This window comes from Lynx rufus, unplaced genomic scaffold (genome assembly GCF_022079265.1).
Source record: "Lynx rufus isolate CCGP_SWC_20201006 ecotype Redwood Valley unplaced genomic scaffold, mLynRuf1.p SCAF_2, whole genome shotgun sequence".
NCBI lineage: Eukaryota > Metazoa > Chordata > Mammalia > Carnivora > Felidae > Lynx > Lynx rufus.
This window is the reverse complement of record NW_025814834.1, coordinates 51,869,407-51,891,222: the sequence shown is the minus strand read 5'-3', so window position 1 is coordinate 51,891,222 and position 21,816 is coordinate 51,869,407. Positions and strand designations below refer to the sequence as shown.

The 21,816-nt window shown below is 35.1% G+C and overlaps 1 protein-coding gene across 5 annotated transcripts in view; it reads right to left on the bottom strand.

Annotated features, from left to right (window-relative positions):
- Window positions 1-3,679: 3,679 nt before the first annotated feature.
- Window positions 3,680-21,816, bottom strand: part of PDE1A (phosphodiesterase 1A) — a 323,710-nt gene continuing 305,573 nt past the window's right edge. For all 5 annotated transcript variants that reach the window (XM_047084618.1, XM_047084613.1, XM_047084615.1 and 2 more), the window contains one exon: window positions 3,680-3,753. In XM_047084618.1, coding sequence (XP_046940574.1) covers window positions 3,680-3,753 — 74 coding nt within the window. The remainder of the gene's footprint in view (window positions 3,754-21,816) is intronic.

Here is a 21,816-nt window from a genome sequence, read left to right as displayed (position 1 = left end):
AGCTACAAAAAAATCTTTGCCCACAATTTTGTTTTGCTTTCCTTTTACTCAAAACCTTGAAATATTTGTAATTACACAACTCTGCATAAAACAATACATGAAAGTTAATTTTAAAAATGCCTCATCTTTTGCACATGTATCACATAGTCACCTATACTATTACCGGTCCAAAGTGATGACAATTTTAAACTATCCAACTTTTGTCTTAAAAATTTCCTTAACTTGATTGAAAAAGCTGGATGAAAACAACCAACACATTTCCTCCAAGACTGTCTTTTGGAGGAAAGACAATGGCAGAAGCACTGACCAAGAAAAATGGCAACTTTGAATGTGTTTGTTTGGCCAGAGTTACTAGCTCAGAATTTATGTTCTTCTTATTAGTTCCTTATACAGGAGTCCATTAAAATGGCCTGATCCACGTGTGTGTTGAAAAGGAGAACATCGCTTTGTGGAAAGTTGAGGATTTAGGATGTTTTTGTCCCGTTCTCATTATCCTGAAATAAAATCTAAATGAAAATGAAGATCATGTTTTAGTCATATACATGCATCAATTACTGTGTGGTAATATCACATTGGGCTTCATATACCTTGTCAGAAATAAAGTATTTATCAGTATATAATAGATATTTGTTTTATACCCATTGGAATTCCTGTTATTTTGTGTGTGTGTGTGTGTGTGTGTGTGTGTGTGTGTATGTTTTATTTCTTTAATTCCAGCAAAAATTTGGATTCCTTGGGTCAGAAGTCACAAACTCAAGTAGCTAAAAACAAGCCTGGAAGGCAGTATAAATGAGGTAAGTGGGCCTGTGTGAATGTGAAACCAGTAGAGTCACAAGGACTGTGGTGAACTAATGAGCGTAAGTCCTGCTTAAAGATATTCAAAAAGATATTTCAAATCAGTGTGGAAGTCAAACAAAGCAAATGCAAAACTAAATCTAGACCACAACACATTAGGTTTTGACCTCTTCTTGGACAGTACACTCAACATTAAAGAGCAGTTCCCTCTTGGTAGGAAGAGGGAACACTTCCCTCCCAATGAGTACCAAATCTGATATTGGTTTGCTTTTGAAGTGCCAGAAACCTCTGATATATCCTTCAAAGAAGAAGATATAATAAATTATATGTCCGCACCTTTTAAAATCTTTTGAAATAATAAAGCAGCAATGCATTGTACATCCAATTCCAATCTCATTCACTTGAATTAACAAAATCATTTTCAAAAAGTAAGCAAAACAAAATAGTTTTGTGGATAGAAATTTCTTAGAAATAGTAGTGAAGTTATACAACAGTGTTACAAGTAGATTTCAAAGGTTGATTTCTTGCTCTAAGTGTAGTGTTGCACATTGGTTTATGGGGTTTCATCATGCTGCATGTTGAATTAGACGTGTTTCCTGGGAAAGTATCTCATACTGGGGCCCACACACTGAGAATGCAGCAGGCAATGGCTCTCAGAGATATAGCCAGGCTTCCGTAAGATCTAAATTTTCCATGATGGCTGCCAGTGAAAGAGTAGCTATAGGTCACAAAGAAGGTGTGGTTAATATGCAAACTAGGAGCCTGTAGGCAAAATCTGACCTTCACACATATTTATTTTGGTTTACATAGTGTTTCAAAAAGTTTTTGAGTCAACATTAAAAATGGAAAGATTTTTTCCTAATTTGTGCATGGTGAAAATATGTTGGATGCAAAGACTGGCTAGCTGCAGCCTTTAGTCAGGCGTGCTGTGCCCTTTCTAGAAGTTTCCAAGGCTGACCACTGCTCTCACCTTCCAGACAGCAGGCCTGAGTCATAGTTACCAGTTGTCACCACTCCTGTTGGTTTTTTACTTCCCTTATATTAGAGACCTGCCTATTTCTTGAAGGCATATAAATTTCACCTATTGAAGGCCATGATTTCTGGAAGATTGTGCTCCAAAGGCAGAGTTTTCTCCAATTCCTCCAAGAGGAAAACTACAGGATTTAGTTAGTGCTGATGGAAAAAAAAAAAAAGTCTAACAGCTTGCCTGAGTTTAAATACCACTGTTTAGTTTGAGTGGGTCTCAAATCCTTCCAGCTTTGGAGCCTTTTTAGTTGAAAAACAAAAAAAGAGGCTTCAGTAACTGCCAGTTGAATCCCATTGAAGTCTTTTACTGATGAGATGCTAGAATTTTATAGATAATTTTTTTTTTTTTGCCTGAGACATCTTCATAGCTTAAATAGTCAGCTTTACAAATGTACTGGTGACCTGTGTTTCCTACACACAATTTTTGGAAAATGTTCATAAATATTCCAGTTCCATATCATAAATACATAAGAAATGGTGATTTTTAACTTTTTTCTTTTGAAGCTACTTAGTGTGCACTGGTCATCGAGTAGGAATGAAGACTCTTGCTTAATTTTGTTTAACTCAGTTTTCTAATGGAATTTATTTGACAGAAACCTTTTTGTACTTAAAACATCTATAAATACTCCACTGAATTTAGTTTTTCCTAAAACATACTTTGAGGGTATGTTGTATGTCATCAGAACTTAAGGACTCTTCTGAAACAGCTGTGAGCTCTAAAGTAATAAATTTATAGTTTGGATGGAGGGATGAAAAGAAATTGCTGTAGCTAATATGAGACAATATGTTAAAATTGTTAAATGTAGACATACATCGGTTTTACTTGCTGAACACCCACTTTGTGGGCTTGATATCAACCCAAGCTTCATATGTAAAATAGGAATCACAACCACCGACTCTGAAATTGTTAAGAGAACTAAGTGAGATACTATATATGTAAGATGTTGATCACAGTGACGGACACTTCATAGTTGGTATTAAGGAAACTGCTATCAAGAAAAGACAGTCTTACAACCAACTCAAGAATACTGAGAGATAAATCATCTTAAAATCTAACCACAGTTTAACTCTTTCATATCTAAAGCAACATGTGAGGAGCTACTGATAACATTTCAACGACTTGGTATATGGCACTCAGCATTTTCTCTCTTGCGGCCATCACCCCCAAGAACAGGACTCGTTATAGCACGTGGGATTTGTTTCTTACTTTTTAAAGGAAACACTAAGACATCTCCACTATAATTACACAACCTTCCCTCCTAACAGCTTGCACTTCCTCTGTAGGCCCAAGACAATGGTTCTCAACTGTAGTGTATAGAATTACCAACAGACAGGATTATTAAAAATTCAGATTTCCAAGGCATCATTCCCAGAGTTGTAATTCAACCTATGATTTAGTAGATCAAAATCAGACCCCAGAAGCTGAATTAAAAAAACACTGATGCAAACAAATGTCTATAGATTTTAGCAAATATTGATGTCTGTTTCATAATATGTACTTGCTTTGTTATCACCCAATGTGAACATTCATATTTCCTACGTGAAGTAGGAAGAGAAATCAGGATTAAACCTCTCCACAGCCTCCAGATTATTAATTTAAAGGATTAAAAGGTCTCACTAAGTATAATTTTTATTGATGAATAAATTAAATTCTTTGAAAAAGTAAATATTTAAGATTTTGCTTCAGAAAACAGGAGAGACTTTTTTTTTTTAAAGATTCCAGGAGGGCATTGAAATAAGGTAACTTTGCCTCTAATGATATCTACAAGCCATTCATTTCAAAAATTATGTTTCTTGCCTAAAAAATAAAATTACCTCTCATGTTTATCATGACAGAAGCCTTTAAGGTATTTCAAACCTATGAGTGTGTATCAGCATGTTTTTCCTCAGCATTTACTAGGTCTTCTGAGTTCTTATGAAGATCAGGTTCACCTAAAACACAAGCAAACAGATGAACGGAAACAAAATAAGCCTGTGGAAAAAAAAACCTCATGAAGTCAGGAATCTGAAGCAAATAGTGAGTGGTGAAGACTCCATTTTGCAATGGGTTTTGTGGCACATTTCTCCACGGTTACCAAACACGTTCTTTTCAGATTGTGCATTTAAAGAGCACAGCAGGTCACACTGTGGTAGTTACACAACGTCATGAAGTTGTAGTTTAATCTGGTAATACAGAACTGAAACTCATGAGACATGCTTAAACATCTACTAAGTCAAACATAAAAATTGTGCATGTTTTTTTCTTGATATTTTTAAATCAAAACATGTTTCAAACAACCCTTCTACTGATCAGTGTCCTTTACCATACATGGCTTAGTTGCTATGAATTTGAACACATGACTATTAGAGAATAGTAATTTTTAAGATAAGACATAATCTTCCAAAACAAACTAATGGAATTTACAGTCTCTGAATCACTCACCATTTATATATACCTTGAAGAAAAAAATTAACATGGAAAATATGCCAACATTTCTAGAGAGGTTGCCTAGAATCTAATCTATCAAAAATAAAAATATAAAGCAGAAATGTACAGATAAAAGAGTCTTATTATATGGAAAAGAAAGTAAATAAATTAAGCAATTTCAATTTTAAGCCAATTACTCAAAATACCTTAATATTCAGGAAATAGTCATATATGATGGCATGTTCTTTCTATTTGAACTTAGATAAAAAAATACACTAACAAGTTAAGCATCACACCAGTTATCTTTGAGATAATTCCTTTTATATATACTGTAAGACTGTGTCATCTCAGTTGCAACAGATTTTTTTATTGAGGTTATAAAATTAATGAACATATAAGACTTATGGGGTGTTTTCAGGAAGCAAAATTATTTTGTCTCCTGCTTTCTTTTTAAAACATTCAAAAAGGGAAAGTTATCTTCTGTCCCAGGATGAAATTTTCAGGTAGTGTCATGACTTTTGCAATCATTCTTGCATAATATAAACATTGCCTGATCACGTGAAGTCGCCCAAGTCTTAACCAACATTAGAAAGTCTTGTCACCTATATTGCACATCAATCTTAAAACAAAGATCAAACAAAGATCATAGAAGATCCCTTTCCAACCTTGAGTTTGTGGCAGAGTCCAGAAATGGTGTGCGTTTGGGGACACATGGTTGATATTTCTTTCTGGGTCATTCTTCCCCAATTGGCCACCTTAACTCCTGAGTTGGAGCAAGGGAGAGAAAGGGCTGAGAGGAAAAGCCAAGCTCCTACTCCACCAGCACACTGTAGGATGGCTCCGCACTCACTAGACCTGGCAGGTGTTGAAAACTAATTCTTCTATGAGCACATTCATGGGCTTTTCAGGGACTCTTTGCCAGGGACCATGGCTGGAGACATCTCACCACCTTGCAATGGGCACATGAAACTCTGGTTATTTACAATGTTGACAGCCCCCTGGAAATTTATAGTTGCATCTTTAGCTTCCGTGTGCTAAGGTCCTTTCATCCTTCCAAATAGGGATGGGCCACATCTGAATCACATGAAACACTCACGAAGCAACTGTTGCCATAAATTACTTGAGGAAAGACTGAAACCTACATAGATTCCCCTCATTTTGCTCATCTGTCACCAGCTAACCCTTTAGATCTCATGTTTAAACGAAACTCCATTCCCAATATCTCCTGAGGGTCCTGGTGCAGCTCCCTTCTCTTGATTTGAGGTAGAGGAAAGCATTTCTACATCTCTCCCAATAGCTGATAGCTCGTTAAAGAAATTCTACTCGCAAATCCTTTTTCAACCATTAACAACCTGACTCTTTCATTTGTTTGAGTCGGGTAAGGATTATAAGCATCCTATAATTGGCTTTGAATCTTCTTTGAAATTCCTATCTCACAGGTTTTATTTCTGACATTTTAGACTCATGGCTTAAACTTCTGATTTAGTATTCTGTTACTTAGGACTAAATTAGAACAGAACAGAATGAAAAGAACAGGCTGAATTAAAAGAGGAATATAAGTAATTCTCTGGTTCTCAAAATTTTGAGAAAAACTTTTACAATGGGCAAAAAACACTAAGGAAAAGGAACTTACCAGTAATGAAAGAGTGGATATGGAACAAAATCACCAAATGGTAACAATACAGCAATTACAAGCTAAAATTCTTGTTAAAACCAGTCTATATGTATTCTAACATGAATGTGTTGTTATATTATTTGTTTATTAAATCATATGTGATCTAGGTAACAAAGAATATAAATTAATGAGTAAGAATGACAAATTTTATTATTATTAATAGTAATATTAACAGCAGCAGCAAAAAGAGTAGTTAACATTTAGGGAATATTTACTCTGTGCTAAGCACTATGCTAAATGCTTCATACATTTTATCATTTAATCTCCCCAACAATTTTTATTACCCAAGTTTATATATCAGCTAAGGAGCAGAGCTAGGCATTCAACCCCAGAGTCATGTACTTCACTACTAAACCAAAGGGTTTGGTTGCACAGTGCTAACTCTCAGACCCAAAGGGGCAAATTTCTATTGGATTTGAAAGAGTGAAAGCATTCCTTGTTGCCTAAATAACAATGGCAGAGGTTCAAGTTGAGAAGTGTAAACATGCTATTTTTCATCTTCCTGCTCTGACAAGCTATTAGGATTCAAAATTCAGTTCTTCAGAGATGAATAATTTGATAGCAAGAATTGTGAGAAGCATTTTCTAAAGAATAAAACTCTTTTTACTGCCACTCTGTGTAGTAAAACCTACAGGAGACAGACTAAGAAGGACTCAGATGCCAAATCCTATATTCAGGGGAATTTCAAAGCAAAGTGCTACAAGAAAGATTCAAATGTTTTCTTGCTATACCATGGAGGAGAGATCATAGAGATTTGTGACTCCAGGAGCAATAAGAAAGTATTCAATTTAAAATTCAACACAAATATGTGACTGAGGTGCCTATTCTTAAAAAACCAAAAGTTGGGGCGCCTGGGTGGCTCAGTCGGTTGAGCGTCCGACTTCGGCTCAGGTCATGATCTCGCGGTCCGTGAGTTCGAGCCCCGCGTCAGGCTCTGTGCTGACTGCCCAGAGCCTGGAGCCTGTTTCAGATTCTGTGTCTCCCTCTCTCTCTGACCCTCCCCCGTTCATGCTCTGTCTCTCTCTGTCTCAAAAATAAATAAACATTAAAAAAAAAAATTAAAAAAAAAACAAAAAAACAAAAAAACAAAAGTTGTAAATTAGTGAAAACCCTATTATAATTTTTGTCTTGATGATTTCCGACTCTCCACCCTGCAACACTATAGTCAACCATCCACTGTAGATGTTAAGGATCTCAAATTGCACTGTTTTCCCTGTATATTCATCCACACCAAGAGCAATGAATTGTTTCTAACCTAAAGACTGCAAACATCACAAGTTTCCTAATTTTTAGTGTTTATGATCCAATTCTTTAGTGAACAGAAGACTGTTTTTGTATGAGTTTCCATCTAGAGAAGAGTCAGGAAAGCATATGTCCTTTGACTCTGTTCTTCATTTTTCCCATGGAGACAAAAACCACTTGAATCTGCATCAAGCTGAATACATAATTATCAGCAATTAGATACCTGCTAAGAAAGCATATTCGGCAAATATTGGTGGTATGCATATTCCAAAATTCTAGGAGTCTTTAGATGTCCCTGATAATAGACTATAAACATTATTTGACAAATTTGTAGACTGGTTGAATTGGGGATACCAAAACCCCAAACAAGTAATTTTTTCCTCCATCTTATTTAGCTTTAAGTCATAAGTCTTAGAGGGCTTAGTTGGTAGCTATCTTGATTAAGGTTCAAAAATCATCCAAAATAGAAATCAGTCTCACATATCTAGCTATCCTTTAACCTGGGATGAAAAAGGTTAGTGTTCTTTAAAAATGCCTTCCATGCTACTTTCTTTCCTCTCCTATGTACATGCTCCTATCTAACTTAGGTTGGCTATGATGAGAGGCTATTTGAAAGGATGTGTGAAGAGTGTCTCATCTACTTGTTTTTTTTTCTTTAAGTAGTAGTGAAATAAATTGCTTCTCTTGGTCATAATGCAAATTGCTCCTATTAAAGTACGCTTATAAATTGTAAATACATGCTTTAAAATAAAAGCACTTTAAGCAATTAGTCACATAGCACTTTATTGATCCACAACATTTAGCTAGAATTGTGGGGAGTAGTACAATCTTTAATCTATAAAGACTCATATAACAGGATTAGCCTCATGATGGAGGTGAATTTATTTAAAATAAATCATAGGTGCTTTATCATTTCTACATTACTAATGCCAAAACTATTATCTTATTCTTGTTGAATTTCTTTGATGAGATTTCTATTTCTTACCAATGTCTCTGGGTTTTCTTTAATCAGCAGACTTGCTCGGCATATGTTATAGAAGCCTAGCCCAAGATGGAAGGATGGGAACGTAGGACTCTTCTGAACGAATCCCACGTCCAGAGTAATGAGTTTATTGTACTGAATTCTTTACTTCCACAAAAATTTACTGATACAAATAAAAATTAGACAAAGCTTCCAAGCTCACTCACTACCAATTGTCTTGCTAAAGAATGGGCCTAGGTTGGGTTTTGAAGAGGTTATGGAAATGAAGTTTGAACATCAGATTTTTTGTTTTCACCATTTCTTCTTGAAGGCTTATATTTTAAACTTTAACTGAAGAGATCTCTTGGATTATTTTTTATTTTCCTTATTTTTTCATAATTTCTTCATAGAAATTAAATATATGTAAAAAAGATACAAAATTTCAGCTATAAATCTTTTTTTGCATGATTTCTAGGAAATCCCTAGATTCCTATAGTTAACAAGGGAACATTATATTAGCCAAACCATGAGCAAGAGTCCCAGAAGGAGTAAACTCAGAATTGAAGAATAATTCATCTAAACTCAGGCATACTTTGAGGAGTAAAAATATTAATGTTAATAGATTCTTTTAGGAAAGAAGTGAATTGCTATAAACTAAGTTTGATGGGTTAGCTAAAATCTTCTTCATCTTCTTCTTTTTTGGGGCCTTTAGGTCTGCAGGATACTTAAATTTTTTTTTTTAAAGGTTCTATGCCAAGAAAAAATAAAGGCAAGTAACTTAAGTGGCAGAATCCTCAACAGAAAGTATTTAGATAAAGTTTGTTCATGTTCAGCTTTTCAAATTGGGCCACTATACCCACCATTCAGAATAAGCCACTTCATTCCTTCACTCACTCCTGCAGAAAACTGGTTGGATTTGAGACATACTTTGGAGAGATACTCTATAGATAATTTTGATGGATTAATTAATAATGGAAGGGTGAGGGTCATCTGGGTGGCTCAGTCAGTTACATGTCTTTGGTTCAGGTCTTGATCTCATGGTTTGTGAGTTTGAGCCCTGCTTCGAGCTTTGTGCTGACAGCTTGGAGCCTGAAGCCTGCTTCAGATTCTGTGTTTCCCTCTCTCTCTGCCCCTCCCCCACTCATGCTCTGTCTCTCTCTCAAAAATAAATAAACAAAAGTTACAGAGAGGGAAGGAGGCAAACCATAAGAGACTCTTAAATACTGAGAACAAACTGAGGGTTGATGGGGGTGGGGGGGGAGGGGAAAGTGGGTGATGGGCATTGAGGAGGGCACCTGTTGGGATGAGCACCAGGTGTTGTATGGAAACCAATTAGACAATAAATTTCATATAAAAAATAAATAAACATTAAAATTTAAAAAAATGGAAAGGTAATAGAAGAGTCAAGATCAATTCACCATACATCAATTCACTTGATATTTTAAAAAAGATTTTACGTTTAAGCAATCTATACACCCAGTGTGGGATGTGAACTCACAACCCTGAGATCAAGAGTTGTATGCTCTACCTACTGAGTCATCCACTTGATTGATGGAATTGATCCACTGCATATTTTCTCATGAGTTAAGCTTTATCTCATATCAAAATTATTATGATCAAGCAGTGTTTTCCCATAATATACTTCTTTAAGGAAGCCTTCTATAAGATCTCCATGTAGTTTGGAGGCACATATATGAGCCCAGGAGAGTAATAACAATTACTGTAGAAAACACTAAGTTCTAAATACTTTATATGTATAAACTCATCTAATCTTCACAATAGCTCTTGAGATAGACATAAGTTTTCTGATCCTCACTTTAAAAACTGGCAAATTGAAACAGAGAGGTTAAGTAACTTGCTCAAGGTTACATAGCAAGTAAGTGATGGGACCAGAATTGAATAGATAGTCTAGGCCCAGAGTTCTAGATCCTAACTGTACACTATGCAGCTTTCCTGGGTATAGTTTATTTAATAGCTGCTATGTTTTTGTGTTTCCTTAGTGTGAGTTTATGCCTTATCTTTGAAATTAAATATCATGGTAAATGATAGCCTTTTTTTCCAAAGGCAGAGACAGAGAATAAGAATAAAAAAATGTCTTCATGAAAATATTTTCTTCAATATTAGACACAAGGACAATCTCAGCTAACTAATTAATTGGGGTGTTCCCACTAGTCAACTACAATTAACCACTAGGTCAACTGTTAAGGAATCACAGTAAAGAAGGTATATAAGAGCAGCTTTAAAAACCAACAGGTTTTTCAGGGGGGAAATAACTGGGCTAATCTGACAAATGGAATTATATATTGTACAAGTCATTCTCAAATCCCCCCCCCCAAAAAACAGTATATGAAGCCATTTTACTCTTGCTGTTCACTCCTACTATAATGCAAACACTTTTCAAGGATATCTGTCCCTTAAAATTTTTATCAGTCATGTTTATTTAATGGCAGAGAACTATTAAGACATTTGTTCAGAAAAATGGTAGAATTAATTAAAAAACACAATGAGTTTATGGAAGTCACATTACCTTTATATTACCTAAATACTTGATGTTTTAGAAAAGGGACATCAAAGTGAAAATACAAGCTTTATTGCAGATGACACAGTGATTAGATGCTCAAAGAAAATTTATTGACACTCAACATATTATCTCAGTAAGGAGAAATGCTACAAAATGCCATTTAAACCAATATTTGAAAGCATGAAGATGCTGGGGTAGCCATAGCAGTTGAACTACGTCAACCAAAGAATTTGTAGCTTTTATTTGTGTGGTTAGTGATGCCACTTGTGCAATCTGCAAAAAAAACAGGTTCTTTTTCTCTCATAGGGCCAGATAAATTTCCAGCAGTGGAATGAAATCTCCAAGTCTTTTGGTCACATTAGAGCTGCCACCATGCGTGAGGTATTGTTTAAGGATGTTTACTGATCAGGAAAAGTTAATGCTTTGAATTGGTTTTTGCTTCTGAAAAAAAGGATACTCATTTAAAAAACCTTGAGACAATATTATCTAAGAGTTGGAATAATTAAACTGTACCTTAGCATTTATAATTATCCATGTTTGTAGGAATTGTGGAAAAATTAAGAAGATAAATATAATTGATATTTTTTCTTAATTTTCAATATATTTTACTTTTGCTCCTAAAACCTTTTGTGACTTTTGCACTCATCAGTAGTGATACTCAAATGATTCTTTTCTTTTACTTTTTTTAGTTTTTTAATTTTTTTTATTATATATATATAGAGAGAGTCAGAGCATGAACAGGGGAGGGGCAGAGAGAGAGGGAGACACAGAATCCTGAAACAGGCTCCAGGCTCCGAGCTGTCAGCACAGAGCCCAACATGGGGCTCGAACCCATGAACTGAGAGATCATGACCTGAGTTGAAGTCAGACACTGAACTGACTGAGCCACCCAGCCCCTCCCCCTTTTTTTCTATTTCAACTTATTTTTTTTCACCATTTGATTTATTGCCTAAAAAGCCGGGGTTCTAAAGGAGCTCAATTCTAGTTGATTTCAAGTAGAGCAGATACCCTCCAAATCTAATAAGAAGCTATCTTGAAGGATATTAATATTGTCTACTAACAAATAGTATACAAGTATTAGGATATAGGATTATATTATATAAAGAAATAATATGGAATCTGTGACTTATTTTAAAAATAAAAAATATAATTATACTTCCTTTTCTTTTATCTTCTTCCTAGTAATGTATTTTAATAATCCTAACAAAAAATCAAATTCTTTAAAGAAATAGAGTTAGAGGGACCAATGCCCTTATGTAGGTAATAACTTGGCTTTCAGGTACAACTGCACTCTATCAATCCTTAATCTACTGAGAAAGCATTGAGAAAATCATTAAGCTTTTCTTATGTGTATATCTCATAAGTTATGGTCATGTACAATATAATCCTATTTTTTATAATTTAATATAAATATCATAAGTAATTTCCTTAACTCAGAAACATTTGGTAAGCTCATAAACACTATGACAAAGTATAGGAAGACATTTTTGGCTGAATATCGGTTTCAGAACAATTCTTAACTCATTGGAGGTTAAGTTTATTCCCTTTATTATTTATAAGACTTTATATTGACTATGTCTCTAGTTTAGGAGAGTTATAGAAATATATTTTTAAGGAAAAGAATATCGTACACTGAAAACATATACTGAAACATAGATACTGACATAGGACTTACTTATATTTATTCATTTGTATATAAATGCAGCATAAACTCTGTGTATGAACCAATATATGTCCTAAATTCTGAGTGATCCAACTAAAATGATGGTAAAGACAGAATTAGCTGAAATTGTTAAGCATAACAATGAAATAGTGCTCAAGAAGGAAAAACAAATGCTTTGTAATACTCACTAAGGACCATCAGAGTGCCCTCAACAAAATAAAAAGAAAAAGAGGCATGCCTTGGATGGAGAGGATCAGTGGAACCGTCTGGAAATAACTTCTTATATCCTGACTACATCCAACTATGGATAAAATCTCAAACTTGTCCCAAGATAAATCGGCTTCATTTCCAAATTAAGTAAAGAGCACATCATACCACTTGTGCTCCCACCAATACAGATCTCACCTCTGCTTGTCCTCATCCCAGTACCCAGGTGAAACCATTTCTTCATCATCCCTGAGCCAGCTCATAATCACTAGAGATGCAAGCCTGCTCCTTCCACCTTCCTTCTAACTTCTATTGTCCATGTAAATACAAGCGGAGAGTTCACACACACTTCAACAATATCACTTTAAAGTGCCCCTAAGTTCTGCTGCTGTTACAGTTTCTCTATCAACTAACAGGTTGGGCAAGACTTCTGCTCTGGAAGAAAATTTAGAAAATGTAAATAAACCAAACTGTCACAACAAGCTTCTAGAGGATGATCTAGAAACTATCCAGAAGGTTACTGGCTTTGATTTGAGATGAATGAAGCACAAATCCCAGTCTTTTCCAAAACTAAGTGTATGGATTTAGACAATTTAAGTTCTCTGAGCCACAGTTTTATCAGAGTACAACTCCTACCTTGTGAGGTTGCTGTAATAAATGTATAAATGACCCATGGGAAGGTAAATAATATAAAATTTCACTCCCAAATTCATAATTTTCAACATTTTAAAACAAAAATGTCTATGGGATATAAGTACACATTTGAAAGCTCATGGGATCAGTTGTGTTGAGATAAAAATTATGCTACTCTGGGGTAAGTTTTCACAAAAAGTTGTTACTTCTTTCTGGATTTACTACTGTCATGATACTATTTTCTGTGTATTATATGAAACTGAAAAGGAATGAGGAAGATCCATATGTAATATGTGTACAAACCTGTAATTTGGACAATTTACATGCCCCTCAGAGACCTCAGTTTTCACATTGGTAAAATGGTGATAGTACCTAAATCACAGGGCTGTTTGGGGCGCCTGGGTGGCTCAGTCTGTTAAGCATCTGACTTCAGTTCAGGTCATGACCTCACGGTTTATGGGTTTGAGCCCCACATCAAACTCTGCTGACAGCTCAGAGCCTGGAGCCTGCTTCAGATTCTGTCTTCCTCTCTCTCTGTCCCTCTCCCACTTGCTTTCTGTCTGTCTGTCTCTCTCTCAAAAAAAAAATAATATTAAAAAAAATTAAAAAAAAAAAAAGAACTCGGTATATTGCCTGGCAAATAAATGTGTACTTAGTAGGAAACGAATCTGCATTCTATTTAGCATTAATACCAACATGATTACAAAAATCACTTACCATATATACTGTAATACACAATATTGCATTTTAAGATATTTAAGATACAAAGAACAAATATAAAGTTTAATAATGAACCTATCTCAATATATTAAAATGTCATGTTAATCATAATGTAAATTTTATCTTTCAAAAATTTTAATACTTTCCCATCATTTTTAAATATTTCCTTATTTTTGGTGGGAAAATCTTTCAATTTTGTGTTTTAATTTTTCAAGCAATATTACAAGACCTATTTTGGAAAACCTTTTGTTTCCTGTTGAGAAATCTATGAAATTTTCTAGCAAAATTGATTTAAATGAACCTGTTTGACTAAAATATATTCAATACATTTCAAATAAATTATAAAATGTGCAAAGATAAGAAAATATTTAACTTACTAGTAACTCATATGAAGGCATAGATACAGTGATTAAGGTTTTTTTTTTTTTAATTTTTTTTTTTCAACGTTTATTTATTTTTGGGACAGAGAGAGACAGAGCATGAACGGGGGAGGGGCAGAGAGAGAGGGAGACACAGAATCGGAAACAGGCTCCAGGCTCTGAGCCATCAGCCCAGAGCCTGACGCGGGGCTCGAACTCACAGACCGCGAGATCGTGACCTGGCTGAAGTCGGACGTTTAACCGACTGCGCCACCCAGGCGCCCCACAGTGATTAAGTTTTTAAAAAATGTCCTGATGCTAATAGGAAATAAAGCTTTTTATAGGAATGCTAATGAAGTTGAAGCCTCTAACTGAACCATGGTCATCCAAGACATGCTTAGGCATGTGTGAAGAACTATAGATATCATTTTAGACCGATAGTCAGGCTTTTGTTTTGTTGAATGGGTTCCTCTGAGGCCAGAACTAAACTGTTCTGTGCAACTGAGGGGGTTTTAGTGGCAGAGAGGGGAAAGAGAGGAGCTGAGGTCGTGAATCAAGAGCAATATAAGACTAAAGGTTTTGGAGACAGAACAGAGGTGAGTGGTGACAAAGAGATTTATCTTTTGCTCAGAGGTATAATGTTAAGACAACAAAGCTTTCAATGTGCTTGGAATTTGGAATTATTGGGAGAATATGACAACGTCTATATTGCACAAAGTAAAATTAGAGCAAGTGAATAGTTTTTGGGTGTCTGAAAACGTCGCAAGTATAGACATCGTGCAGTGGACTTTTGGGGAATACCCCCACATTTAGTTTCCCTTTTTCCATTTGTCAGTTGTTTTTTTCTCTTTCGAGATCTTTTAGCTAACAAAAAATATATGGTACAACATAGTGGGTAATGTCATTTCAGTTATAGGGACTCACCACTAAAATCAGAGTTTTATGAAATGGAGTCAATTCTCCTCTACCCAACAGTGACCAAGTTTTTACCTGGCCTTGAGCAGGAACTAGAGATCTAAAGCTGAATATCCCATGAATTCTGTTCTCCAAAAAAACTACCAGCTTTTGTTTGGCACATAGTAGGCCTAGGTAAATATTTTTGTAGTGACTTCATTAGTAGTTCTCAACTTCCTGTCAGGTTCCATTAAAGCAACTTCTTGCTTTAATATGTGTGACACATTCTAATCACAATATCTTATAATATGCAGTGGTTCTCATGTGGAGAGATGGTGCACACACCCAAAGGGGAATCTTGGAATCTCCTTGAGGCATGTACAGTTGGAAACACATCCTGAAGCTCCTCTTATTCCCTCTCTTACTCCCAATACTGATTTTGGGAGGTCCCTTTTGAATGCATTTTTCTCTTCACATTTAGAGAATGCAAGTCTGCATATGATAAATATCCCAACTGGAGTATAAATAACACAGCTATGCTTACATAACTAAGTAACAGGCTTCTTGGAGAAGGTGGTTTAATGGAGTTTTGGAAGATAGGTAGGATTTTTTAAATGTTTTATTTATTTATTTTTGAAAGAGAAAAAGAGCATGAACAGAAGAGGGGCAGAGAGAGAGGGAGAGAGAATCCCAAGTGGGCTCCACACTGTCAGTGCAGAGCCTGTCATGGGGCTAGAACTCACGAACTGAGAGATCGTGACTTGAGCTGAGATCAAGAGTTAGACACTTAACCAACTGAGTCACCCAGGTGCCCCAAGATAGGTAGGATTTTAATGAGCAAAGTGGAAGAGGGGACCAAAGGAATACATTCCATGAGGAAGAAAGAACAAGGGTTAAAGTAGAAAGAAAGTCCACTGACTTTCCCAGTAGTAGAAGGCAAATGTTCCAGAGGAGATGTGTGACCCAAGACACAGATATTTTAAGGGATATCATTATCAAGGTACACACTGCTGTTTCCTGTGTACAGCCTGCCAGGGTGAAGCTGGCTCAGATTCTAATCTGTACTTGGCTTGTCTTGATCATGAAGTGATTAAGTTTCCTGCTCTCCCCCTCCATGTCCTCTGCATTCATTTCAATGCACAAAAGTGTTCTGTTTTGACCTACCTCTGTAAACTGGAGATAAGCCATATTGAACTTTAAATTTTTTTTTTTTTTTTTTTTTTTTTTTTTAGAGAGAGCAAGAGGGAGTGAAAGAGCACAAGCAGGGGGAAAGGAGCAGAGGGAGAGAAGGAATATTAATCTTAAGCCCAATGCAGGGCTCGATCCCATGACCCTGGGATCATGACCTGAACCAAAATGAATAGTTGGATAATCAACCAACTGAGCCACCTAGGGACCCCACATATCAGACTTTTAAAAAATAAAATAGCCCAGAAGATGCTAATGTGCTGCCAGGGTTGAAGACTATTGAGTTCTGCCATTACAATAATTGAATGAGTGAATGAATAAGCACATACTCACTGTTCAAACTGTTATGTAAGCTCTTCTAGGCTTAAGTAACTTTGGTGAGTACCACCTCTTCAAACTCATAATTCTGATCTTCCAAATGTTCCATTCTAGCAAATGCAAACTCCTGCTCTATTGTACTGATCATATAATATAGAATGTCAGCTAAAGAGATTAAGTTGAAAATAGGAATAAAATAAATGTATAATACAGAATTTAATTTACTAATAATTTTAAATATACAATTTAAAAATTACTGGTAGGATCTCATTTAAACTGCTGTTAATTGCATTTTTAAACCATGATTAGAAAAAAAAATGAGAGCAAGCTCTAGTTTTTATTTGAAAGGTTTTGCTTCCCTCTGTTTGATTAATTGTCCCTTCTGAGCTCTAAACAATATGCATGTATTTTCTCAAAAAGATGCTTGGGTTTAGTCCTGGGAGTTTGAAAGTTGTAATTTTGTTTACATGATGAGTTTTGATTGATTAAAAGGATAATGGGAAGGAATAACTAAAACATTTTAAGAACAAATATTTAGAAACATAAACCTTTAAAGTAACTCAATACAAAATAATATAAACATGTTTTTGTTGTTTAAAACCAATCTATTTTTATTTTCTCTAAGCAGCAGATGCAGAAGAGTTAGGAACACTGTTAAGTACTGATAGAGATTGCTGGCAAATAAGAAAAAAAAGGGGGGGGGCAGAACTTTAGTAGAGATCTATGGGACAAAGTGCAGCGAAATATCACAGAGTGATATAGACATCTGGGAGGGAAAGTGCCGCTATGTGGCTGGTTTGGGTGTGATGCTTAACAATCAGGTCTCAGAAGCATTAGGAGAAAAGGAGGAGAGATCAAGCAAAAGGGGGATGGCAAAGCTTTGGTGGCCTACAGTGGCCAAACCCGGGGTCACGTGTCAGAGGTAGAAGATGGAAGGAGCAGGAAGTAGACAGGAGGGGTATGTCTAGAGAGATGAGAAAGAAGAAGTTAAGCAAGGTGGCCATCCCATGGTCACATTAGGAACTTTGATGCCACCTAAGAAGAAAAAGGAAATCAAGAACCCTCAATTGAATAGGCTTACTCTAATTCAACTAAAACATTTGAATGACAAGCTTATGTTTTCTTTAAACATGTAGCATGGAGATTTCAGCTAGAAACAAGCTTATGCTTTCTTTAAACATGTAGCATGGGGATTTCAGCTAGAAACTGTATTTGGTCACAGAAAAGTAAAAGAAGTTACATTATTTGTGAACCTGATATGGACTAAGAAATTGATATGTACTATAAATATATTACTTAAAAGACTTAACTACTTAATATTTAAAAAAATCTGCATAGTATTTAGATACATTTTTTTTCTGCCTCATGTTTCTATCAAGATCCCCAAATTCCCTGGTGAGACACATAACAGCTACTTACCTCATCATGGATAAAGCTCAAAAAATATGGCATTGGGTAGAAAGATATTCATTAAAGAATGTGTACCACGTGATTTCATTTACACCAAGTTTTAAAACATGAAAAACTAAATTATGTATTGTTTAAGGTTACAGAAGGAGGAATAACGGCTAAAAAACTAAAAAAAACTAAAACAAACAAAAAAAAGAAATAATTATCATGAAATTCATAGTATTGATTAGATCATGGTAGGGAAAGAGGGAAAACATGATTAAAAAAGGACTTGGAACTTCTAGGGATGGTAATATATTTCTTGGCCTAGATGGTAGGTTTTCTCCCTCTGTCCCTTCTTTTCTCTTTCTTTCCTTCCTCTCTTCGTTGCCATTTTCTCTCTCTCCTTCTCTCTCTCTCTCTCTCTCCCTCTCTCCCCATGTCTATTTCTCTCCTCCTTTCTTTCAATGCTTAATTGTTTGAGGTCCTACTTTGTGATAGTCACTGTGCTAAGAGCTTAAGAAACATCAGTGATCGACATAAATATCTTCATTCTCATGAACCTTATTCTGAGTGGAGGAAGACAGACAACAAAAATTAAGCATAGTAAGTCAATTATTTATAGGTTAGACAGTGATCTGTGAAGTGTCATGGGAAAGTAGTTGAGGGGGGATCAGAGGTCAAGGGAGGAACCTGGGGAGAATTTGAAATGTTTGCCAGAGGAGGCCTTACTGACAAGTGACAACTGGAGCTAGATTGGAAAGTAGAGAGGAGGCAGTCACGTGGTGTTTGGAGGAAGCGTGTTTCTAACAAAGACATGCTGGTACAAAGCACTTAAAGCAGGAACGTATCTGATGTGTTGAAAGAAAGAAGACAAAAGGACAGTGTAGTTGCACTGGAGCTAGTGAGAGAGAGAAAGAGAAATGGGAATTGAATCAGCAAGATAAAGGAGGTAGGGCAGACGTGGATCATATAAAGCCTTAGGGGCAGCAAAATGCTACTCCAACCTGTACAGGCTCCTATGACCTGATTGTTGCATTTTAGGAACTTTGTAAGTTGGTTGTTAAACCTAGTCATTCTTAAAAATAAAATTATAGGGGCTTACAATTAAATAAATTGTATTAAAAGTAAAGGTGATAAGTGTTTAAAAATCATTTCCTAATTATTTTGACCCATTTTCTCATTATCTATGTCTTCAGGTTAATTATAGCTACCAAATCTGTATGATGCAAACATCTCATGTGCACCTCTTTTCCCAATTCCCATGTTCAGAGACTTTATACTGACAGCTTGAAACTGGCCATGGTAGGAATATTTACACCATGGATGTCATCAAACTTTATGAATCAGGGCTTGATTTACTGTTTCATTGTTGTCTAAAGTGCTGGAGATAAAAAAAAAATAGAGATTAAGTTTAAAAGTGTGTCATGTCTAAAATTGCTACATTATAAATAGCACAGAAATTTGAGGAAATTTTTTCCAGTATTCAAAAATCATTATCCACTCAAGTGACCAAGAAGTCATTTGTATTTTCGATGAACAAGTGAAGTTGACATATGCCTTCTATGTTTTTTAAGTTTTGACATACGTTTTTTATACTTTCACCTTACTCCTTGATATAAATGAAAATATCAGTGTTCTTATCTGAACAACTTATGTTTGTCAGTTGCAACCATAAGTTGACCATAGACACAGAGTTTGGTAAAAATCAACTAAGGCATTCTGTGAAAACCAATCACCTATATAGAGTTTACAACAAAGGCTACTGCATATTTTATTACTACTCTTAAACATGTGTTATACTTCCTTTATGTGTAAAATATATGAGAAACCACATGTGTATGTGTGTGTGTATACTTTTTTGAGCCAGTTGTTAAACTTGCCAGCATACTATTTCCTGTAGGCCACTGTAAGGATTGCCCATACTGTATTATTGACTTATAAATAGTACATATATGTTTTTATATATTTTTGTGGTATATTTCACAATATTTTTTTAAAAAACTAAACATTAAACAACTTAAATAGTGCTCTATGACTATTAAGAAAATTGAATCAGCAGAAAAAAATTATCCCACAGAGAAAGCAGCAGGCTCACATGGTTTTTAAAAGTAAATTCTGCCGAACATTCAATGCCAATTTAAGGCTCACAAACTCTCAAGAATTTAAGAACTCCAACTTATTTTCTGAGGCTAACCTCAATACCAGAAGTATAAGTATGAGAAAGGAAAATTGCAGGCTCACCTCACTCATATGGATTTTTTAAGTCAGCCAAAGTAACACATAAATTTTAAAAAGTTATTACATTACAATTAAGTTGGGTCTAATCAAGGAATACAAGGTGATTCACCATTAGAAAATCTCTTAATTCATTATATGAACTAATTAAAAAGAAAAATCATATGAATTATTTAAAAAGCCACAGAAAAGACATTTGATAAAACTAAATGTTTCATTTAAAATACATTTTCCTAACAAATTATTTATGGAAATGTAATTAACCTCATAAAGAGAAGATCAAAATAAAATTAAGAAATATCACACTTTATTGCTGAAACATTGAATATTTTTCCTTTTGAATTCAGAGACAACCTAAATGCTCTCACCATTTCCATTTCAGATGCTTCTGGATAAACTTGCTAATGCAACTGATTCAAGAAAAACAATCAATAGAGATATACATTTGGGAGAGAAAAAAACTGTCATTTGCAGAAGATCAGTTTTCAAAAGAAAATTGTATTTTTATACAGCAGCAAGAAACAGCCACTTGGAACAGCAACAAAAATATAAAATACTGATGGAAAATCCAACAAAATACATTCAAACTTTTGAAATAAATTATTATTAATTATAAATGTTGATTACTTGATATATAATATGCTTAATGTAATGCTGGGCATCTAATAACGCTAACAAGTATTTTCCATGACCATTATTATTATTATGAAGGAAGCGTACACTTTCTGAGAAACATGAAAGAAGATATATAAGATATATATGAATAGGAAGACTTGATATCAACGATGACAATTCTTTCCAAAATATCAAAGTAATTCTGACCAAAATCCTACTTGTTTTCTTCTTTTTTGGTGGAACTTATGAGCCACTAAAAGCAGCTACAAAAGCAGGTGTGAAAAGTTTAAATGAATAATATCATACTGAACATATTCTATGACCATAGAGCAATTACATAGGAAGTAAGTCCCCAAAAGAAACTAGAAAACACTTGTGTATTTGCAAGTTTTAATACATATTCTAAAATGTCTTATTTGCCTTAAGCTAGCTCTAGGTTTCCTTCTGGTTCTAAATACTTATTAATCATAGGGCGCCTGGGTGGCTCAGTCGGTTAAGCATCCGACTTCAGCTCAGGTCATGATATCACGGTTCATGAGTTTGAGTCCCGTGTCGGGCTCTGTGCTGAGAGCTCAGAGCCCGGAGCCTTCTTCAGATTCTGTGTCTCCCTCTCTCTGCTCCTCCCCCATTCACACACACTCTCTCTCTCTCAAAAATAAATAAAAGCACCAAAAAAATTAAAAGAAAATAAAATAAATAGCTGTTAATCATGCACAATGCAAATCTCGTGGCGTCTCAGTTCCCACATTGCCTCCTTTTCTCACTTGTTAATCATCTTTAAGCCTAGTGTTTTGGGATTTGAATCTATATCAAATAAATCAGAAAATTACCCAGTACAGTAAGAAACATATTGTATTCCATTCCAGTATGACCCCATTCCCCACCCCACACCCAATTCCATTCTGGGATGTAATTTGTTTTTGTCAAATACACATTTTCTTTGAGAAGATCAGAAGCAGATCTGG